The 22,142-nt window shown below is 46.9% G+C and overlaps 2 protein-coding genes across 2 annotated transcripts; one reads left to right on the forward strand and one right to left on the reverse strand.

The window, feature by feature from the left end:
• The first annotated feature begins 8,336 nt into the window (after positions 1-8,336).
• Positions 8,337-13,626, forward strand: LOC123044715 (splicing factor 3B subunit 4). Its single transcript, XM_044467549.1, has 9 exons — positions 8,337-8,825; positions 9,395-9,443; positions 9,689-9,777; positions 9,880-9,936; positions 11,008-11,070; positions 11,158-11,223; positions 11,600-11,686; positions 11,777-11,870; positions 12,847-13,626. Exons 1-9 carry the CDS (start codon positions 8,721-8,723, stop codon positions 13,341-13,343), a joined length of 1,107 nt encoding a protein of 368 aa, XP_044323484.1. The 5' UTR covers positions 8,337-8,720; the 3' UTR covers positions 13,344-13,626.
• A 1,680-nt stretch (positions 13,627-15,306) lies between these two features.
• Positions 15,307-21,846, reverse strand: LOC123044722 (probable pectate lyase 5). The gene is made up of 4 exons (XM_044467556.1): positions 21,487-21,846; positions 20,467-21,361; positions 19,700-19,908; positions 15,307-15,700 (listed from the first exon to the last, which is right to left on the reverse strand). Exons 1-4 carry the CDS (start codon positions 21,618-21,620, stop codon positions 15,496-15,498), a joined length of 1,443 nt encoding a protein of 480 aa, XP_044323491.1. The 5' UTR covers positions 21,621-21,846; the 3' UTR covers positions 15,307-15,495.
• Between the last annotated feature and the right edge of the window lie 296 nt (positions 21,847-22,142).

Below are 22,142 nucleotides of genomic sequence, written 5' to 3' on the forward strand. Positions count from 1 at the left end.
TTTCCAAGATATAAACCAATAAATTCAAATCTGATTCATGATAGCTCAAAAAAATCTCACGAATGCATTGACCTTATTATATTACAAGAAATAAGGATATGACAACATTGGCATAATTAGAACAAGTAGGAAATTACCACTTGGCATGAGTGGTAAGCTATATCAGAAACAAAGAACAAGTAGGAAATTGGATACATCATCTTGTACCCTATAAACTGGATATGCACCTTTTAAAATGTTTGATACATAATCTCATGAGACAACAAAATGCATTCCGTTATCTGTTTTATTTTTATGTTTTTAAATAATCACCCAGTCATTCACATTCCCAATTCCCATGTGTGTGAAGAAGTGGGTTTATACAGATCTATACAGATCACTGTAACATGCTAGAATGGTATAACTTATAAGATCTGCACACCCACATTTGCATAGATAAAAAAGTATGTTAATCCTGAAACACTAAACTTGTACTATTGGATACACACACATCTGCATGGATAATATTTTTATGAAAGCACACAACAATTGGGCATAGCTAACTCCTCAACATAAGCACCATAACCCTATTTTTGAGATGGTAAAGCAAGCAAAAAAACTACCATGTCAAATGCTCTAATAGTAAGCAGTGATTATTGTAAGAAACATAGGCAACAGAGTAAACATCAGCTTTGTGAACAAATACGCTTAGATAACTCTCATGAGGCATCGGACATTGTTTTGCCAATGACGGCAACTAAATAATCTCGAAGTATGTTGCTATATGATCTGACTAAAAAGCTCGACAAACATGGCCACCTATATAAAGTCAGGAAAAATGAAGTTACATACAATGATACAATATCTGAACATGATTTTATAAAATGCGCTAGATAGTTGCTAATTACCAAATTTCACTCTGATTACCTCAATTTACCATGACTTTGTACTAAGCTTTGTAAGATGATAATTGACATGTGTAGGCAGGAATTAATTGCAAAAACAAATTGGAAAGAAAACAATCTTTAAATAACAGAGGGAAAATGAAGGAGGGAAAATATAATGTCGGTCGTGGTGCATCACATGGTCCGCTATATAGCAGGGCACATAAACCCCTTGTACGTCCACCTATGCTCACACTATCTCGACGCAGCAGGTACACCTCCTTGGACGGTGGCGACTGGGCAACAGAGGCAACATCTTCCATGATAGATACAGAGCTTGAGGTTGGGATCGGGCGACTGGTCGCGGATCTGGATGGCTAGCACGCCTTTCTCTCGGCCCCCATGGTCTTCCTTGTTCCATCACGCAAGAAGGCTATGGTCAATCGAAAAAAACTATGGGGAACGAAATGGGAGCTCGATGGAGACATGAGAGGGAGAGAAAGGAAAACTAATATGTTAGGTAAATGGCACATCATATATGATGATTCGGGAGAGGAGACACACCATTACCGTCGCCAAAAGGAAAGGGGATGTACGTCTTTAATTGCAGGAAGAAACGACGTCGGCTCATGGCCTTCCCCCTGCCGCTGTTCCGCCTCCCGGACAGAGCGATAGAGAGAAGAAAAAGATACACAGTTTGAACGTAGGCCCATTTAACAAGTTTCACGAATAGTTAACCCAATTAACGTGTGGGCTGCCAGATCGACCCACAAAGCAGCAGCCCAGATACATTTAGTCAGGCGTTTCTCGCGAGCTGACACAACGTATGAGGCATGTGCGAGTTTGCGAGATGGAAGATCGTGTGCCTGTGTGTCCATATATGCTATCCGAGTGGAATTTTCTCGAGGCATTGTTGTTCAAGCTAGGGTTCAGTAGGCAATGGGTTGACCTGGTGATGAAGTGTGTGTCCTCTGTAAGATATCAAATAAAAATAAATTGCACCTTGATGAACCAGTTCATCCCAACCCGTGGTTTGCGCCAAGGTGACCCTCTGTCACCGTACTTGTTTGTCATTTGTGTCGAGGGACTGTCTACTCTGTTGCCTGATGCCGAGAGAAATGGTAGAATCAGCGGAATAAGAGTTTGTCCAGAAGCTCTTGTTGTGTCACACCTATTATTTGTTGATGACTCAGTTCTACTACTTAAGGCTAGAAAGGAGGAAGCCCAAGCATTGCATGAGATTCTAGCTCTTTACGAAAACTGCTCGGGACAGAGTATTAATGCGGAGAAGTCGGCTCTCATGTTCAGCCTAGGTACGCCCCAGCAAGCGCGTGGGGTAGTAAAGGAAGCCTTATCAATCTCAAGTGAATCGTGGAATGAGAAATACCTAGGCTTGCCTGTGTATGTTGGCCGGTCGAAGAAGAAAGCGTTTGCTTATGTGAAGGACAAAATCTGGGAGCGAATGCAAGGGTGGTTAGAACGGTTACTAGCCAAATCAAAGAAGGAAACTCTCGTCAAGGTGGTGGAGCAGGCGATTCCGACGTATGCCATGTCGTGTTTTTATCTAACAAATGCCTTATGCGGGAAAATGAGTGCCATGATCGCAAAGTATTGGTGGAGCCAACAAGACAAGCAAAGCTCCATCCATTGGTTGAGCTGGGACAAATTGACGAAGCCAAAGGGCATGGCGGCTTGGGATTCAGAGACATGTACAATTTCAACGTGGCCATGCTGTCTAGGCAGGTTTGGCGGCTCATACAAAATCCGGAGAGCTTGTGTGCACGCATTCTTAAGGCGAAGTATTTTCCTAGCTGCCACATTCTAGAGGCTGAACCAAGAGATGGCATCTCATATACCTGGAGGAGTATGCTACATGGTGCAGATCTGATTAAGCAGGGATATATCTCGCGCATTGGGGATGGCACACAAGTAAAGATATGGACGGACCCCTGGATTCCGAGAGCTTGGTCAAGGAGAGTGATTACTCCGCGAGGAGCATGCCTTCTAACCCAGGTCAGTGAGCTAGACTGCCCAATTACAGGAAGCTGGGATGAAGCCCTGGTTCGGGACATTTTCTGGCCAGATGATGCAAGGCACACACTCCAAATTCCGCTGAGGGAAGGGGTGGAGGACTTTACTGCCGGGCACTTTGATGGGAAAGGAGAACATTCAGTTAGGAATGCATACAAGCTTCATGTGCAGCTTGACAAAGAGCGAAGAGGCGACAATGTGGGCGGCAGTACCATGGCAGCCGAGAACCTGAACCACTGCTTTGACCAATCATGGAAGCGAATCTGGTCGATGCCTTGCCCACAAAATATCAAGATGTTTGTGTGGTGCCTGAAACATAACTCCCTAGCGCTACGAACAAATCTGGAGCACCGAGGTGTCAAACTGGAAAGTACCAAGTGTCTTTTCTGTGGAAGAGTGGATGAGGACGGTGCTCATTTATTTGTCAAATGTAAAACAGTAAAGGAGGTGTGGAGATTGCTTGATCTGGAAGCTGTCCGGGTGCGTTGTGAGGAGGCCCAATCAATACATGAGGTGTTAGATTTGATATGGACCATACCCGAGCAAAGGAGAATTGAGATACTAACTTTATGGTGGCAATGGTGGCATAATCGGAACAAGCTGAGGGAAGGTGAGCTTCTGGTAACAACGGACGAGATAGCAAGACGAACGAAAAGCTGTAGCCTTGAATATGCTGAAAGCTTCAGAAAGGAAGTGAAGGTCAGGAATGATACACGATGGGAAGCGCCACATGGGGATACAATTAAGTTCAATGTGGATGGAGCCTACACACCGGGTGGAGATCACCCAGGGTGGGGCGTTGCTGCTCGCAGTAGCCAGGGCACCTACTGCATGCTGGTGCTGGGAGAGACAACACCATTTCTGATGCCTTTGGGGCTGAACTAAATGCAATGGAGCATGCCGTCGCCACTGCAGCTGACCTTAGTATGCTACGTGTGAGGTTTGAAACAGATTCCCAACTGCTGGCGGAGGCCCTTAACTTTGCTCGAGCTGATTCGTCGCCGTATGCACCAATCATCGAGGATCTGAAACTTCAAATGAAGATGTGGTTCTCACGGAGTGAAGTCAAAGTGTGTCGCCGAGAAGCTAATTCTGTAGCTCATGAACTAACTAAGATTGGGTATGTTGTTTAAATTATGAGAGTATGTACTGGGAGTATGATGTACCGCCCACTGTCGCCGGTTGTGTTATGGGTGACTTTTTTTGCGAATAGTGTTATGGGTGACTTACCCAAGCACACGTAAGCAATAAAGCTATGTTTTCCTTAAAAAAATGCTATCCGACGGTTGGCGACGTCAAATCGCTGTGAGCAACCGTAACTAGCTATGTTTTACTGTTTTTTAGTAATTAGCTCAATTAGGGCCTCTTTGATTCGTAGGATTTTGAAAACGTAGGAATAGGAAAAGTGTAGGGTTGGAGTGGCATGCCCATTTGAATCCTATAGAATTAGCAGTGATTGTTTGATGTCACGGGAAAAACAAAGGAATTGTAGACGGAGGTTGGAGTGGATGTTAAATTTCCTATGAAATATAGTACAAAAGATTCCACAGGAAAAATTCCTATGGGATCCAATCCTATGAATCAAAGAACCAACATAGGAAAAATCCTAAGGATTCAATCCTTCATAAATCCTATAAAATTCCTTTGAATCAAAGAAGTCCTTAACGTGCGGGCTGCGGGCTGCCAGGTTGACCCACATAGAAGCAGTCGAGATATGTTTAGTCGGGCGTTTCTCACGAGTTGACGCAAGGTACGAGGCCAATGCGAGTTTGCTAGATGGAACGATCATGGACCAAGCCCTAGCAACTCCTACCTGGTCAGCAATCTTCCCAGATGAGATTGTTTCACATGAGGTCGCGGCATACTCAGATCACTCGGCCATCAGATTATCCTTAAATGATGATGCTCTTGCTGCACGGCCCAAAGCACCTCGAGTGTTCTGTTACGAGGCAATGTGGGAGACGCATCCAGATTTACCGGATGTTGTCACATGTTCATGGGCAAGACCAGCTCAAGGGAACTAACTGGAGCTGGTGCGAGAAAAGCTACAGACCATGTCTGATGATTTAAGGCGTTGGGAGGCGGATACATTCGACTCGGGGAGAAAGAAAATTAAAGAACTAAAATCTAAGCTGGATCGGCTTCGCAACAGGAATAATAGGATGGGGCCTGACCATCTAGAACTCAAGATTAATGAGAACCTGGTGAAACTGTACCACCATGAGGAGATCATGTGGAGACAGAGAGCATGAATTGAGTGACTTTCTATGGGTGATAAAAACACATTCTTTTTTCACCAGAGAGCGAACAAGTGGAGGAGAAGAAACTTGATCAAGAGTCTAGCCGCGGCCAATGGCCTTACCATAGACGATCCCACACTAATGGAGGCCATGGTGACAGACTTCTATGCATCGCTCTTTCAGTCAGAAGGGGTGACAGATATGCATCGAGTTATCAATACAGTACCAGTGAAGGTTAATGATGCTATGAATGCAATGCTTACAGCCGAATATAAGAGAGATGAAATAAAAAATGCTCTCTTTCAGATGTTTCCCCAGAAAGCACCGGGGCCCGACGGATTTCCAGCCCAATTTTTCCAGCATAATTGGGATGTTTGTGGTGATGATGTGACAGATGCAGTCCTATGAATTATTGAGGGAGTGGAGAGCCCTGCCTCCATAAATGACACCATTTTGGTCTTGATTCCAAAGGTATCCAACCCCTCATCCCTTTCACAATCTCTTCCAATAAGCCTATGTAACATGCTACATAAGATTGCATCCAAGATCGTGGTAAACCGTCTCAAGCAGATTTTGCCGGAGATAATTTTAGAAGAGCAATCAGCTTTTGTTCCGGGGCGTTTAATCACTGATAATATCATATCTGCCTACGAATGTTTGCACTTCATGAAAAGTAATAAGGCCAAAAAACATAGGTTTTGTGCTCTGAAACTGGACATGATGAAGGCTTATGACCGTGTTGAGTGGACTTATCTGGAAGCAATTATGACAAAGATGGGTTTTAATCCACACTGGATTTCTGTAGTCATGAATATGGTGAGTACTGTAACTTTCTCAGTATTGTTCAATGGAAAAAAGTTAGAGAGGTTTCAACCTTCAAGAGGTATCCGACAGGGAGATCCTCTTTCACCCTATCTATTCTTGCTTGCAGCGGAGGGCCATTCGTGCCTCTTAAAAGCTAACGCTCAGTCATCTAATTTCTATGGACTAAGAGTGGCAGATACTGCTCCGGCAATGAGTCACCTTCTTTTTGCGGATGACAGCCTGTTGTTTTTAAAGCAAGTCACGAGGGGGCGAAAGAACTGTCAAACCTATTGAATATTTATTGTAATGCTTCAGGCCAGAGAATTATTCGTGACAAGTCCTCGGTCTTCTTTAGCAAGGGATGCCTAGAAGCTCTAAGAGAGGAGATAAAGATTTCCCTGGGGGTCACAAGCGAGGCACTTAATGATAGATATCTTGGTATGCTGTCTGATGTGGGTAAGTCAAAAATGGAACTTTTAAGTATTTGAAAGATAGAGTTTGGAAAAAGGTTCAAGGGTGGCTTGAAAAAATGCTGTCAGTAGGAGGCAAGGAAGTGTTGATTAAATCTGTTGTTCAAGCTATTCCAGTGTACTCAATGGCATGTTTTAAAATCCCTAGAGGCTTGTGTGAACATATTACCTCCATCATCCGTAAGTTCTGGTGGGAGAGTAAGGATGGAAGTCGCAAGGTCGCTTGGGTATCTTGGGACGTTATGTCTCAGCCAAAGCACATGGGGGGACTTGGTTTCCGTGATATGGAACTGTTTAGTTTAGCACTTTTGGCGAGACAAACCTGGCGGGTGCTGCAGGAACCACTCTCGTTGAGCGCCAGAATTCTGAAGAGTGTTTATTTCCCTCAAACAAATATTCTGGAGGCCTCTTTGGGCAATCATCCATCACAAATATGGCGGTCTTTACTCGAAGGGAGAGATGTGCTGGCCCAAGGACTTATGCGAAGGATTGGCAATGAAGCTACCACGGAGATCTGACGTCACAATTGGTTACCACAAGAGACGACTATGAGGCCCATCACCTCACCACCGACCTCCGGGCCTATTTTGGTCATCGAGCTCATTGATGAGACATCAACACGATGGAGGGAGGAGCTAGTCCGAAATACATTTCTTCCAATGGATGTTGTGACCATCCTCGAAATACTTTTGTGCATGCGCCAGGTCCCGGATTTTTGGTCATGGAGCCAGGAGAAGACAGGAATATTCACGGTCCGCTCTGTGTACAGAATGTTGGTCCACACAAAATTTACGAGGGACTATTGGTTGGAGGAAGCAACAGGTTCCTCAACGACCGAACGTACGGCAAAGGATTGGACAAATCTCTGGGGAACTCAAGTCCCGGCCAAACTCAAACTATTCCTATGGAGGCTAGCCCTTCATTCGCTGCCAACAAATGATGTCAGGGCCCGACGTAATATGGCTGATGATCAGAGATGTAGTTTGTGTGGCATGGAAGACTCTTGGAAGTATGCCATTTTAGAATGCTCAGCGTCGCGGTGTGTGGGGGCTCTGGCTGATCCAGAGATGGTCGAGAATATGATGCATACAAACGAGAATCATGCCCGAAATTGGCTTTTCTCACTGAAGGCGTCGCTATCTCACGAGGAATTTGTTCAGCTGATAGTAACTCTATGGGCTATCTAGTTTGCACGCCGCAAGGCGATCCACGAGGCGGAATTCCAATTTCCAGTGACAACTCACATGTTTGTTAAAAAATTCATCGAGGATCTGAACTTGATGGCGAAGCCCGACCGACACATTCAAGCAAATCAGACATCTACTCACAATGCTCGTCAACCATGGGATGCTTCACCTGTGGGTCTTTCAAAGTTCAATACATATGCTGCTGTATCTTCACATAATGGCAAGGGTTCAGTTGTTGTTGTTTGTAGGGATGAGAGGGGCGTCTACTTGGGCGCGCCGGCTTTGGTCTTTGCGATCACTGACCCACCAACACTTGAAATTTTGGCTTGCCAAGAGGTTATGGCCTTGGCACTAGACCTAAATGAGCGACACATAATGATTGTTTCTGACTGTCAGACGGTTATCAAGGACATTTTTGATGGTACGCGAGGAAAAAATGAAGCTACAGTGAAGGAGATCATAGCCCGAAAGGGTGATTTTGGGACATGCTCGTTCCGTTTTAAAAGTAGGAGGAGTAATTTTGAGGCACATGCTTTAGCCAGGTTTTTTATTTCTTTGGATTTTGGTCGCCATGTGTGGTTTGTCATCCCACATGATTCTGTAATTATTCCATAAACATCATGAGATAATATATGGGGTTTTTTACCTAAAAATATATGTGCGCGTGTGTTCATATGTGCGATCCGATTATAGGGGTAGTAGATAGATATAGCCACGACAAAAGCCAATTCTATCGAGCAGCAATTCGCCGACCCAATTCGCCAGTACGCAGCTCTATCTCTCGCCAATTCAAAAAAGAAAAGAAAAGAAAAGAACCCCTCTATCTCTCGCCGCACATGGCGAACAGCTAACCCTAGCCGCCGCCACTGCACCGGCGCCTCCCCCGCCCCACTGACCGGCTTCCTAGGGCTTCCCTCCGCCCGTTTCTTCACCGCCGCGTTGGTCGCGACCCCGCCACCCTCGCCAGCGCTGGTCCCTGCACGGACGGCACGAACGCCGCCGCCCCGTTCAAGATACTGCACCAACTCCCCAGCTCGTCCTCGTCCTAGTGGAGACTCCACCCCCGCGGCTCCGCTTTCTTAGCACTCTCGCCGTCGCAGCCCGTCGCGCCGCCGGGAGCCAGGCATGACGACGCGTATCGCGCCCGGCGTGGGCGCGAACCTCCTCGGGCAGCACTCGGCGGAGCGCAACCAGGACGCCACCACCTACGTCGGCAACCTCGACCCGCAGGTTGGTGTTCCCCCGCCCCTACTCCCCCCTTCCTACCCATCCCTGTAGAAGTGTAGATCCCCACCTTGCTCTGACAGCGGGATCCGTGTATCCTGTCGGCGACGCCGTCCAATTTTTGCTTGACGAATATGGATTTGTCTTGCGCGGTCAAATTGGCTAGTCCCTGCTGCTAAATACATGGCCTACCACTGTTTCAAGTGCAGCAACGCTGTCGCGTGCATTGGCCGCTAATCATTCGTTGGTGTAATGTTTAGATGGACAGGAGTCGACTGTTTAGATGTGCATCAATCACATTGCTATTTGATAGTTTGTAACTGGGATTATTTTTCCTTTCTTCATTAGGAAATAATAACCATGGAGTTCTGTATGTGCTTTCTTTTTTTGAGGGAGTATGTGCTTATGGATGATTGTAAGTTGCAACAACTCAATCCTGTCGCTTCCATTGAGAAATTATAAATCCACTTAAGGAACCTATGCCTTCTTGTATATTGCAGAACCGCATAGTTCTCCCGTTGATATCATTATTTCCAGACATCCATGCTGATAGCCCTCCCTGTATCATTTTACAGGTTTCTGAGGAATTACTGTGGGAGTTGTTTGTCCAAGCAGGCCCTGTTGGTAAGTAGCATGTCCACAATGGGACACTTTTCCTGCCCTATAATGTACAGGTTGATTCTTATTGTGAACTATCTTCCAGCATCTTGCTCTAATCGATTTATATGTTTGGTGCTGAACTGCGGATGGTCTGTCCTGGCAGTCCATTTTCACTTATATCGTGAAATAGAAATTTCATCTCAAATACCATGTGAATAAATTAATGAGTTTGATGGTTAATAAATAATGTTCCCTTCTTTTGTTTGTAGTTAATGTCTATGTCCCGAAAGACAGAGTTACAAATCTACACCAGGGCTATGGGTTTGTAGAATTTAGGAGTGAGGAAGATGCAGATTATGTAAGTCTATTTGTACTGGCGTGATAGCAATTTATTTACCTTCATTTATCTCATCTAGATGTAAACTGTTTTTTTTTTGAATTTTTGCTTTGCTTTTTGCAGGCTATTAAGATTTTGAACATGCTCAAATTGTACGGAAAGCCAATAAGAGTAAACAAGGTAATCACTTCTCTTGACCCTCCCAGCCTTCCTCAGTACTTCTGCAGCAGTTATGTAATATATAGTAACTGGACGAACACTGAGATCCCTTACTTTTGAACTTTATGATAGTTGGTAGTTTAATCTCGCGTGCTTAGAAATTTAGATGATACTTCAAAGGGTTTTTATCATTTATGCTACTAGTTGTATCCAACTATTCAGTTTTGCCACTAGGAGTTTCAACTGGTCAAAAAGGCAATCGCACCATTAGGCACATGCTAAAAAATACCACTAGACACCATTACTGTCAGCTAAAAGCCCGTTTACCATGTTATATGACCAAAATACCCATGGACCAACATGTCAGCTCTCCTTCTATCTCAATGCGATAAAGTGTGGGTCCCACTCGATCCCCAACGACGTTCTTATTTTCCTCTAAAAATTATTCGCTGACTTACTCTTGACAAGTGGGGTCCACATTTATCATTGTGAGATAGTGAGATAGAGAGAGCTGACATGTGTGTCTAGGGTTATTTTGGTCATATAACATGGTCAACGGGTTTGACCTGACAGTAATGGTATCTAATGGCATTTTTGAGCAAACATCTAGCGGGGTGATGGCATTTTTTAGGTGTCTAATGGCATTTTTGAGCAAGCATCTCACGGAACGATGACATTTTTCAGTAGTTGTAACTTCTAATGGAAAAACTGAGTAGTGGGACACAACTAGTGGCATAAATGATAAAAACCCTACTTCAAAACATCGACAAACTGATACCAAATTCCTGATTGGGGGATTGGATCCGTTGAGTAAAATAAATGTCTTCAAATGTTGATATTACTCTTTCCCTCTGATGTTACTGTTACTGTTTGAACAACTTAATTAACGTGGATGATCATCATGTGGTAAACTGTCTGATCGACAGAGTTCAGTACTTTGAATTCTCATTTTCTATTTTTACAAACCTATTGCTTCCTGGTAACTTGAAATTTCTTTATTGTATGTAGTCCACATGAATTTGTTTAATGATACACCATACAGTTAGGATTTTAATCACGATGACCTAACATGACTATGCCATCTTTTTCCAGGCTTCCCAAGACAAGAAGAGCTTGGATGTGGGTGCGAATCTTTTTATTGGCAATCTTGATCCGGTAGAAACCTAAAGCCCATTTTCTCTTATTACTTTATATTCATATTAATATATGTAGCTAATAGTTTTGTGTTTGCTTTGTCAACAGGAAGTCGATGAGAAGCTTCTCTATGATACCTTCAGTGCATTTGGTGTGATTGTGACCAACCCTAAGGTGACAATTATATAAACTTTCTGCATTTGGCTATGTACTTGCTAGCTAATTATCTCACGTCACAATGGGAACTGATTTCATCAGCATTAGCCTCTTATTACAATCTCCAGAATCAAAGAAGAGCAATCGTTATGCTTAAATTAACCTAATATTATTGCATTTGCTTGTTTGGTAGTCTTCCTTGCTTCAGTGTAACACTTATCTGGTAGCATCTTCTTGATTTAAAATTACCCTACATGCTCCCCGCACTGTTCCTTTAATTATGCCATGATAGAGATTGAATGAGTTAAATATTCTATTCCCTTTACCCTTTGCATATTTGACGCAAATGCATGTTGGTGTCATGACTGTCATATTTTGAACTTCCTTTTTCAAGATAATGCGGGACCCTGAAACTGGAAATTCTCGAGGTTTTGGCTTTGTGAGCTATGATTCCTTTGAATCATCTGATCAAGCTATAGAGGTAATGTCATTCACGCAATACTGCTCTATATTTTGGCTTATTGTGATTCTGCCATATGTTTCAACTGTTACCTTTGCTGTAATTTCCCAGGCCATGAACAACCAGCATTTATGTAATCGGCCAATCACTGTCTCATATGCTTACAAGAAAGACACGAAAGGAGAGCGCCATGGCACACCAGCAGGTATTGTATTTCGAAATATCGGTTGAGCTAGTTGTTTGGTTTCTTGTACAATAACATGGATCAGCTATTGCTTATGTTGAAAGAATATTGAAGTTGGTTGTCTAATCTTTATTAGGTTGTAACATTCTGGACATCGACTCTATAGATTGCTATACTTCTCCAAATCCCCGCATTAAAAAAAACCTGTTGTCTAATCTTGATTAGGTTGTTCCATTCTGGACATGGACTTCGATTGCTATACTTCTCCAAATCCCTGCATTAAAAAAAAACTGGACCAACAGGGACTTAACATATGTGGCGTCTTTATTAAGAGAAACAACCCAGATACACACCCTCCGGAGCTCAAGGCTCGAACGTGGGTGGCAGGCTGAGCATGCTGCTGTGTGCCACTGGCTAACTGGTTGACGCCCAGTTCCCTACATCCCAACATTTTTGCTTTGACATTTTCGGTTCTTTTTAGTGCACAGGTTTTCCACAGGAATCATACAGGTTTCCTATGGAAATTTTTCCTGTGATGTCTGTACGGTTTCCTTAGGGAAGGGAAGGTTTCTTATGTTTAATAGGGTAAACACAACATCCACCAAGACCAAAGGAAAAGCCCGTTCCTATGTTTTGGAAGCCTGTAGGTTTTAAGGTTGCGCTCCACCTAATTCCTATGCCTTTTTCTGTTCCTTTGTTTTGCGCTCCCATGTACCGAACGGGCCTTAGGGTTTCAACTTTATTCAAAGTGATTTCCTTTCAAGTATTTCATCATTTAGTAAACATGATGGGTCTTGATCTGATCTGTTGAAATTTTCCTGGAGGCATTTTTACTACCATATCACATGTTGTCACTGCTCTTGCCACCATTGCTGCCTATATATGCTGTAGACGGCTGTCTTGATCTGAAGATCTTATTATTACTACTTTTTCTTAACTTGTGATGACTTTCTTTCTTCAATCATAGTTTATTAACTCTGTTGTTATATGTTGGCAGAGAGGTTGCTTGCAGCGAACAACCCAGGATCTCAGAAGCATAGGCCACACACAATGTTTGCAACTGCTCCGCCAACCCAAGGGCTTCAAAACGGTGGTGTTGGTGCACCTGTGCCACGGCCTTTTGCCAATGGGAATGTCCCAGGACAGATGCAACATGTCAGACCGCCGCCGCCACCTGTTGGTCAATACCCTCCCATGCAGATGCATGGACAGCCTGCCTGGCCTGGTCCTCCACAGAATATGCAACAAGTACCACCTCCGATGCAACAGCAGCTTCAATACAGGCTTCCAGGGATGCCCCCGCCGCCGCAAAACATGATGCCCCCACCGCAAAACATGATGCCGCCACCTCATCACATGGCCAGGCTGCCGCCGCCACCTCCCAATATGCAAGCTCCACCTATGTGGAGGCCACCCCCATCCCCACAACAAGGTGGTGGAATGCCGCCACCTCCAATGTCCATGCCACCTCCTCCACCGCCACCTTCTGGTTAAAAATATAAATGGGTGTCTTCCATTGGGTTAATTTGGCGCGCAGCAGTTGTAGACCAAGGGTGTTAAAAGTCTTTCATATATTGTCATGTAACTTGCAGCACTAGGAGAATATCAGAATTGAGAGAATTAGCGGACGGTGATACAAAATGCGTGACTTTTGTGATTGCATGTGCGGTACCTGCCTTGTGTGGGTGCTGCTGCTGTGTGCTCTGCTTAGGACAATTATGGACCGTGATCTGTGCTATCTCTTACATTGTTATTACTGGCAGAATCGTGTTTTAAACAGGCCTCTCGTGATTGACAGTTGTTGCGCAACTTTCAGCTGTTTTCATGAAACAAGATGCACCATGCTGTTCTAATTTTTCTATCAAGTCATTGCAAGTTCGGTTGAAAAACATGTTTTGCTGTGCGTTTGTGAATAAGCCGTTGGGGGGGGGGGGGGGGGGGGGGGGGTCAGGACAGAGTGTTTGCTAGCATCCCCTGCTCTGAAATTTTGTTTTAGTTTCATGATAGTCTCTTGCAGTCCAGTGAGCTTTCCCTTATAAGCCGGTCTTGTATTTTCTTCTTGGGCGATGCTAGGCGCCGGCGCACCGGTCGAAAGTTTCGGCCGGTCCTGCCCCAGCCCTTGGATGCGAGCCCGCGTGGCCATTGCATGCAGCCAAAAAAAAAAACGATTCGTCCTGGGCTTCTTCTACCTCGGGTTATATCTGCAGCTCCTGCTTGGTGCCCTCGTCGCCGTGCCTCCAGTCCCCTCTGGTGGCCGTCCTTGTCGCCGGTCTTCGTCCTCGTCGCCGGCTCGCGGCCCTCGCCCTCGGTCGCCGGTCGCCGTCCTTGTTGCTGCCAGGTCGCCGTCCTTGCCCCCGATTGCCGATTTCCGTCCTTGTTGCTCCCGGTCGTCGGTCGCCGTCCTCGTCGCCACAGTTGTTCGCCCGGCTCTCCTGATTGAAGCTTTTTTGTCATTACCGCTTGAAGCTTTTTCTCCTGGCGGTTGAAACTTTTTCATTGCCGTTTGAAGCATTTTGACCATTGAAGCTTTTTTCCGCGGTGGAAGATTTTTCCTCATGCCACTCTTGAAACTTTTCCTCTAGCTGAATGAAGCTTTTTCACAGACGGTTGAAGCATTTTCTTCCTTGGTGGAAGCTAGACACTTGACTAGTTCCAGCAAAAAAAGATGCCGGATGTAGTAAAATATGTTGGTCCAGTAAAAAACAGATGCCGTTGTAGCAAAAAATTGACATGGTTGTAGCTTTTCTCTCAATGGTTGAAGCTTTTCCCCTCTATGCTGGAAGCTTTTCTGTAAATGATTGAAACTTTTTTCGTTTTGAGCAGTGTCTGGGTGAAATCACAGAGACGCCATGGCCGTCGTCAAAGAAGATTTGTCAATCTCTGGTTGAAGCTTTTTCAACTGCGAGTTGAAGCTTTTTATCAAACGGTTGTAACTTTTCCTGTATTTTGTTGTCTGGTTGAAACTTTTTTATCCACTGGATGTAGCTTTTTGTGTCCATGGTTGTAGCACGGGAAAACGCCGTTTGCAACTCTCTCAGTACCGCGGTTGCAGCTCCTCCCCGTGGCCATGGTTGTAGCACAGGCACCTCGGTCCTCCCCGGCGTTTTGAGGAGGAGAAAGGAAGTGTGGGATAAGGAAGAAGGGGGTGGGGGAACACGAGCGGGGCTGCAACCATGGCCGGCGGGGACTTCGATCTTCCAAGCTACATCCATGGCCGACGGCGAGCTGCTCGCGTGCTGCAACGGGGGAGGCAAGAGATGCATGCGTTGTGGGGCGAGATTCGCATAAGGTTGAAGAAAATAGAGATGATAGCGTTTGGTAGCCCCCGTGTCTACGTGTCGCTTGATGGATGACTGAAGCGAAGCGCGTGTGGACACGACCGGCCCAAAGTTTGGCCGGCACACCGCGCCCAATTGTTTCCCTTTCTTCTTTGGCTGAGATTACAGGGCGGTTAGAGTTAATAACCACGAATGAATGAACTTTGTCACAACAGCTACACTGAGACTACCATGCAATATTCCCATCCATCCCCATGTGCTGGTGCATGGTGGATACCTATATTGCTGCTGCCTATCTCCCTAGCGTCAACTTTCACCTCTTTTTCTACCTTTCGCCCGACTGAATCATAATAACCATGTGCTATGTCTCAATCCAGTCTTACACAACATATTAGAGCAAGAACCAAAGTAGTCAGGGATAGTATCAAGTGAGACCGGCAGCCCCGATCGCCGCTGTTGGCATAGACCATCCCAAGGCTACCATACCCGTTGCCTCCGCTTCCGCCGCCGCCACCGCCGGTCGCCGATCCGGCGTAGTTGAACCCGACGTACGCGGAGGCTTCGCCATTGTCCCTGAACGAAGAAACACACGTTATGATATAAGATGCCACCGCAAAACCAGCAACGATCGCTTACACATGCGCCGGAGAGAAGCGGGGAGTAACGCACTTTTGAGCATTGGTTTCGAGTCTAGATCTACCAGACCGCACACTGGAATAAGAACTCGATTCCGGGGAACACGGTACGGGACGGCTAAAAGGCCACGGGTTTTGGTTTTTCTAATCGAGAATCGCTACCAGTGCCAGTGGGACGAACCCTACGTTCTCTCATCGCCTGTCCCCGTTCCAAAGGAGGGGAAGGTCCCGAACGGAGGACACTAGCTAGATCCAAACGCTCAATTTTTTTTTTTTTGAAATTCACACCGTTCCTATTTATTCATAAAAGGCAGGAATCTCTGCCGATAGGATGTGCAAGATACAATCAGGCGGTTGGTGTAGCCAGACCTTACATAAGTCATTAGAAACCCCATTCTCTAGCTAGCGCGTGTGCTGCACCATTCGCCGAGCGGCGAACCCAGGTAATCTTTCACTGCTCCCGCGCCTGCAACATTATTTTCACCTCTTCTACTACTGGTCCCAGCACGGACAAGTCCTTCTCCCTGTTCTGAAGCTTGCTAGCTATCTCTTTGCTATCTGTCTCAATATGCAGGCGATTGGCATTAAACTCATCTGCCAATTGAACTGCGCGTCGACAAGCATGCAGTTCACTAGCCGCAGGATCCGGGCACCCAGGCAAGACATGGCATGCGCCTCCAAGGAAAGCCCCTTCATGATTCCTGAATACAACCACTAGTAGAAAAGGGGGCTTTGGTCCAGGCCGGGTAAGCCCATTAGTCCTGGTTCAGTCCAGAACCGGGACCAATGGGTGTATTTATCCCGGTTCGTGCGGCTAAGGCATTAGTCCCGGTTCACCTGGGCCCTTTAGTCCCGGTTCGTGCCACGAACCAGGACTAAAGGGTGCGATGCCCATTGGTCCCGATTGGTGGCACCAACTGGTACTAAAGGTTAGACCTTTAGTCCCGGTTGGTGCCACCAACCAGGATTAATGGGCTTTGAGGCATTAGTACCGGTTCATGGCACGAACCGGTACTAAAGGTCCCATTTTCAAACTCCCCCCTGGACCGCCTTTTCAGTTTTAGAAAAAACAAAAGAAAATGATGGAAATGTCAATAAAAATAAAATAAAATAAAATAAGTTTCCCATGTGATATGTGGTCTAGTTGTTAGGAAAATTTACAAATATGAATTTCGACTTTATTTACAAAATCTCTCTGGAATTTGTAAAATGGGCATAACTTTTGCATACGAACTCGGATTAAAAAGTTTTTTATATGAAAAATCATCTACTCGAAAAGTTACATCCGATGGAGACCGCCTATGGCCTGTTTGCAAATTTGTAGAATCCTCAAATTCCAAAAGGAAAAAAAGTTATGCTCAAATTTCAGTTTTTTTAAATTTTCAGTAAATCTGGTCAAACTACTTATTCTAGAAGTATTAGTGTTACTAAATAATTATTCAAGAGTATTAGTGTTATTAAATAATTATTTCAACTTTTTTGAATTTTGGTCAAATCTGGTCAAACTATGGTCAAACTGTGGTCAAACTACTTATTCAAGAAATATTAGTGTTACTAAAAAATTATTGTTTTTTAGAACGATAGTTTTAAACTCAAACAGTGAAATATGTGACTTCATGCTTAAGCTAAATTCCTGAGGGTTAATAGGATTGACATCTTACTATTGTCAGGAAAACAACAAGTGCAGACTTGGAAACGAGGGAGAATAGAACCCAGAAGTTAAGCGTGCTCAGGCTGGAGTAGTGAGAGGATGGGTGACCGTTCGAGAAGTTAGATGATGAGGGGTGATTAGAGATTAAATTGAGCAGTGATGAGGGGTGATTAGAGATTAAATTGAGCAGTGATAAGGGGTGATTAAAGATTAGAGGTTAAAATAATTTAGAAATTTGAAAATAAAAAAAATTAAAAAAAAAATCAGAAAATTTCCTTTAGTACCGGTTGGTGTTACCAACCGGGACTAAAGGTGGACCGGCCACGTGGAGGGCCATTAGTCCCGGTTCCAGAACCGGGACTAAAGGCCTTTTTTCTACCAATGAACACCGGCTCCTCCTTTTGATCCCACTTTGGACGTAGCACCATCCACGTTTACTTTGATCCAGCCCAACTCTGGAGGTACCCATTTCTGCACTGAAGTAGGTTCCGGCCTCCTGCTCATACTTCCGTTCATAGCCTGCCATTGTTCCATCACCTTGATTACAGTGCGTGTTATATCTCCAGCCTCCTCAATCTTCCTTCCATCCCTTGAGTTATTCCTAGCGAGCCAGAGCCCATATACTCCTTGAAGCATGACCGCTTTCTCGTCGTCCGACGCATCCGCAAACCAAGCTAGCAGCCAGTTAGATAAATCATCCTGAGAGCTAACTGTAACCAGCGGGATCGCCACTGGAACTCCCAATTCCGAGTGAAGAATTTTCCAAAACTTGGCTGAGTGGTAGCAGCCCCAGAAACGATGGTAGTTCGTTTCTTCCCTGCCACAAGCAACGCAAACCACGCCTGCCTTGATGTTTCTCCTCTGGAGCTCGGACCCAACAGCAAGTCCGTTCCTAATCAGCCGCCGGGTATGCGTTTTGACCTTCCCAAGCGCGATCGAGTCCCACAGATCCAAACGCTCAATTAACTCCCGCTACCAGCTTAGAACAATTGTAGAGTTTCAAAAGGAAAAAGCTAGAATGCACAACTCTTTTCTAATAGTGACCTAAAACGTCTTATATTTCTTTATAGAAGGAGTATCATTTTGAGCAAAATTGAAGTGGTGGGACGCAAGATTCCGAGACAAAAGACAGAGGGACCGCTACCGTGCTACTACTATACTCCCTCCATTCCACGATGTAGTGCTTCCTTTATCCTCGTGCTTTAATTTTGACCTTAAATTTAACTATCAAGACCGATTGTGGTGGGAGCAAAAATTATATCAGTGAATTTGTATTCGAAAGAAGTTTTCAATTATATAATTTTTTCTCCCGCCGCAGTTGGTTTCGTTGGTTAAATTTATGGTCAAAGTTGGACCTCGGGAAGCGCAGGCGCACTATATTTTAGAATGGAGGGAGTACTCGGTAGCACAGTAGCCAGTGGTAGCACAGACGTTCCTTTTTGTCTTGGTGCAAGAAAAGAACACGCCCACTATTTCTCTTGGTTTGACGATGGAGCGTCCAGGCCGCGGATGGCAGAGCCACCACAGTCTGGATGATGGCGCTCTCATGCACGGCCGAATTTTTCTTGCTTCGACCCATGCGAGTGCCATGGATTTGTCTACACTTGTACCCTGTAGTGGTCTGCATCTTCTAATGAGGACTCGCAGTTTAACTCTGTACTACCTACTCCAGTATAGTTAGCACGGCGTACGCGATGCTTTTAAACAGAGTGAGTACCTTGAGGCGGAGGCCCGGGTTAATTATTAATTTTAAAATAAATCGACGCCCGCGTCTCTGCCAAATCCTGAATCGCCGACATGGTTCGGCCAACGTAGTACGCACATGTACTACGGCATTATGGCCGGGCGGCGGCGCGGTCCTCGCGTGTGCATTCGCACGGCCAGGGACGAAATGATTTCTGCGTGCAGGAGGGGAAACAAACAGCACAGGACAGAAACGGTGTTTCCCGCCGAGCTGAGTAGAGTAGACCAAAATTTGATTCCAGGCGCGGGAACGGGCGACTCGGGGCCGGGGTGCAGTGCAGGGTGTCCGGCACGCACTCCACTCCGGCGACCGGTGTCCGTTGGAGGAAGGCAAATGCGTACTACTGTATGTATAAATGTATAAAAAAGAAGAAGACAAAACAAAAGGCAAAAAAGCTGGGGAACAAAGGTGTTCACGTGGGACCCGCCAGCCGCGATCGATCGCAGTCCAGTTTTATCGCATGGTACGAGACATTTCAGCCCCTCGGCCCACCCACGTAGTAGACCGCAAGCAAGCCAAGGGAAGGGAAAGCGTAGTAGTACCTTGGCCCGCCGAGGACGCCGGCGCCGATGGTGAGCTGGTCGACGAGCGCCGACGACTTGGGGTCGACGCCGCTGGAGGCCTTGTCGTAGATGTTCTCCATCCCTTCCCCGGAGGGCACGAAGAAGGCGCCGTTCACCATCATGTCCCCCTCCGTCCGCCAGTTCCACCCGTTCCACTGCCCCTCCTCCGTGTCCACGCGCTTCGTCACCTGTAGCCCAACCAAAAAGCACGATCATTCATTCACATTATCTGCTGGCCGTGACCTCGGCGGTTGCCTCAACCGGGCCGGGGAGCCTCGGATGCCGCCCCTGCCTCCGGCTGGCTGGACCCAAATCGAAGAAGCCACCTTTTTTGTAAAAAAAAGGAGATTCTCCTACTACTACTATCAACACGAAAGAGAGAGATGGGGTGGTACTATGCACATTCATCGATCAGTGAGTGGTACCATTTCGCAGGACCATCACTACAAACCTCATGTACTAACTAGCAAAATAACCGCAGAAATTAACATGGTTTTTAACAAAAAAAAACCGGACCACTTTCTAGCGGAGAACACGTACGGGAAGAAAAACGGGACATGAAAGAACAGGACAATGGTCACGGCACTTCTTTGGCAACCACCGCGGGGTACCACCGCCCAAAACAGAGCAAAGATCCAAACGAGGCGTTGAAAGCAGAAGAACTCGGCAAGCAAAGAAAGGAACAGAGCAAAAAAACCATGAGCAAACAAACCGAGACGGCACGGCAAGAGAAAAGAGGCGCGCACCTCCTTGGCGTTGGGGTTTGCGGGGGCGATGTAGCGGTTGCCCTGGCTGTTGATGGTGGGGCTGGCGCTGCCGCCGATGGCGTACATCTCCCACGCCGTGTAGTCGTTGTTGACGATGTGGAAGTATCCCCGGCGGCAGCGCGGCATCCGCTGCACCAGCTGCACGCCGAAGTGGTTGAACGCGATGGTCACCTGCATCCCCGAGTCCGGGAGGTACCCGTCGCTGTGCCCCAGCAGCATCACCTCGTCGTGGTGGGAGAAGTAGCTGTTGGACACGGTGATGCCCGTCGACCCCATGATGGCGTCCACCAGCCCGTCCGCGCACCGCGACAGCGCGCAGTGGTCCACCCACACGTCCCGCGCCGAGAAGAGCGAGATGCCGTCGCCGTCCGACCGCGTCCGCCACCCGTAGTGCGTCGGCGACGACCGCACGTTCGCGTTCCCCGCCGGCACGCAGTCGTGCACGTGCAGGTTGTGGATGATCACGTTGGACACGTACTGCAGCGTGATGCACGCGCCGCCGGCCACGTGCACGTTCGCGCCGCGCCCGTCGATGGTCTTGTAGCTGTTCACCAGCAGCTCCTCGTTGAGGCGGATGGTCATGTCCGCGGCGAACACGATCCACAGGGGGCCCTCCTGGATGGCGGCGTGCCGGAGCGTACCGGGCGCCGGGTTCACGGGGTCGCGGTCCGAGGAGTCGGTCACCACGTAGAACGGACCGCCCTTGCCGCCCAGCGCGTTGCGCCCGAACCCGATGCCGCAGTCCGCCAGCCGCTGCCGGTCCTTCCACCAGTCTGTCCCGGCGCACCGCCAGCAGTCGTCGATCGGGTTGCCAGTCATGCACCCGCCGCCTCCGCCCGTCTCCTGCATCCGCCGCCGCGACGTCGTCACCTTGCTGCCCATGCCAACGCCAACACGCCGCCGTTACGTTGCGAAAGAAGCGCGTAAAAAAAGATTGCGAATTTGCAGCCTCAAAAGTTTGCCCTGCCGCATTGCGAGATTTCGAGGATAAGGTAGTACCTGTGGAAGTCGGCGACGACAGCGGCGGGGTCCGGGAGCGAGGAGTTGAGCAGGGGGAGGGCGGAGGCCGCAGCCCCGAGCAACAGGAAGGGGAGGAGCAAGATGATGAGGGTGGATTTGGGGGCTCCTGCCATGGTTGTTCCTTGGCTGGATTAGAGGGGTCGGAGTGGAGATGCAGTTGATTTTATAGCAATGCGGGAGCGTGGCGGCAGGCAGCAGAGCGAGCGAGGCAATGGGGGCGGGGAGGCTGAAGTTCTTGACATTTGGAGCTTGGGATTGGGGCAGCAATGGCCAATGGGGGGAGCGGGGGAGTGGTGTGAACGGGGAAGGGGGGAGAGAGAGAGAGAGAGAGAGAGAGAGAGAGAGAGAAGGGAAGAGGAGACGGGAGGGTAGAGGGAGGTGATTTGGAATCTCCTGGGGCAGATTTCTTCCTTGCTTGTTAAATGATGGCAGAAGGGGAATGTTTGGGAGAGGATAGAAATGCAAAAATGTGAGAGGAAGGGAAGGGAAATAGGCGGTGCAACAAAGAAGTGCAATCGGATCATGGCGAAACATTTACCCAAATAAGTGCCACATATGTGACACAAGGTAACCCCGCTCTCATGTTTTTTACAACTAAAATTGCCATAAAAAATCCCTAAAAACTGAAACATATC

The sequence above is a fragment of the Triticum aestivum genome, chromosome 1A (genome assembly GCF_018294505.1).
Source record: "Triticum aestivum cultivar Chinese Spring chromosome 1A, IWGSC CS RefSeq v2.1, whole genome shotgun sequence".
Taxonomy (NCBI): domain Eukaryota; kingdom Viridiplantae; phylum Streptophyta; class Magnoliopsida; order Poales; family Poaceae; genus Triticum; species Triticum aestivum.

Coding starts and splice junctions, on each gene's coding strand:
- LOC123044715 (XM_044467549.1), top strand. CDS start 8,721: ATGACGACGCGTATCGCGCCCGGCGTGGGCGCGAACCTCCTCGGGCAG. Junction 9,778..9,879: donor GTGAGGAAGATGCAGATTAT/GTAAGTCTATTT, acceptor TGCTTTTTGCAG/GCTATTAAGATTTTGAACAT. Junction 9,937..11,007: donor AGCCAATAAGAGTAAACAAG/GTAATCACTTCT, acceptor ATCTTTTTCCAG/GCTTCCCAAGACAAGAAGAG.
- LOC123044722 (XM_044467556.1), bottom strand. CDS start 21,620: ATGGCAGGAGCCCCCAAATCCACCCTCATCATCTTGCTCCTCCCCTTC. Junction 21,362..21,486: donor GTCGTCGCCGACTTCCACAG/GTACTACCTTAT, acceptor TGGCATGGGCAG/CAAGGTGACGACGTCGCGGC. Junction 19,909..20,466: donor CAAACCCCAACGCCAAGGAG/GTGCGCGCCTCT, acceptor GTTGGGCTACAG/GTGACGAAGCGCGTGGACAC.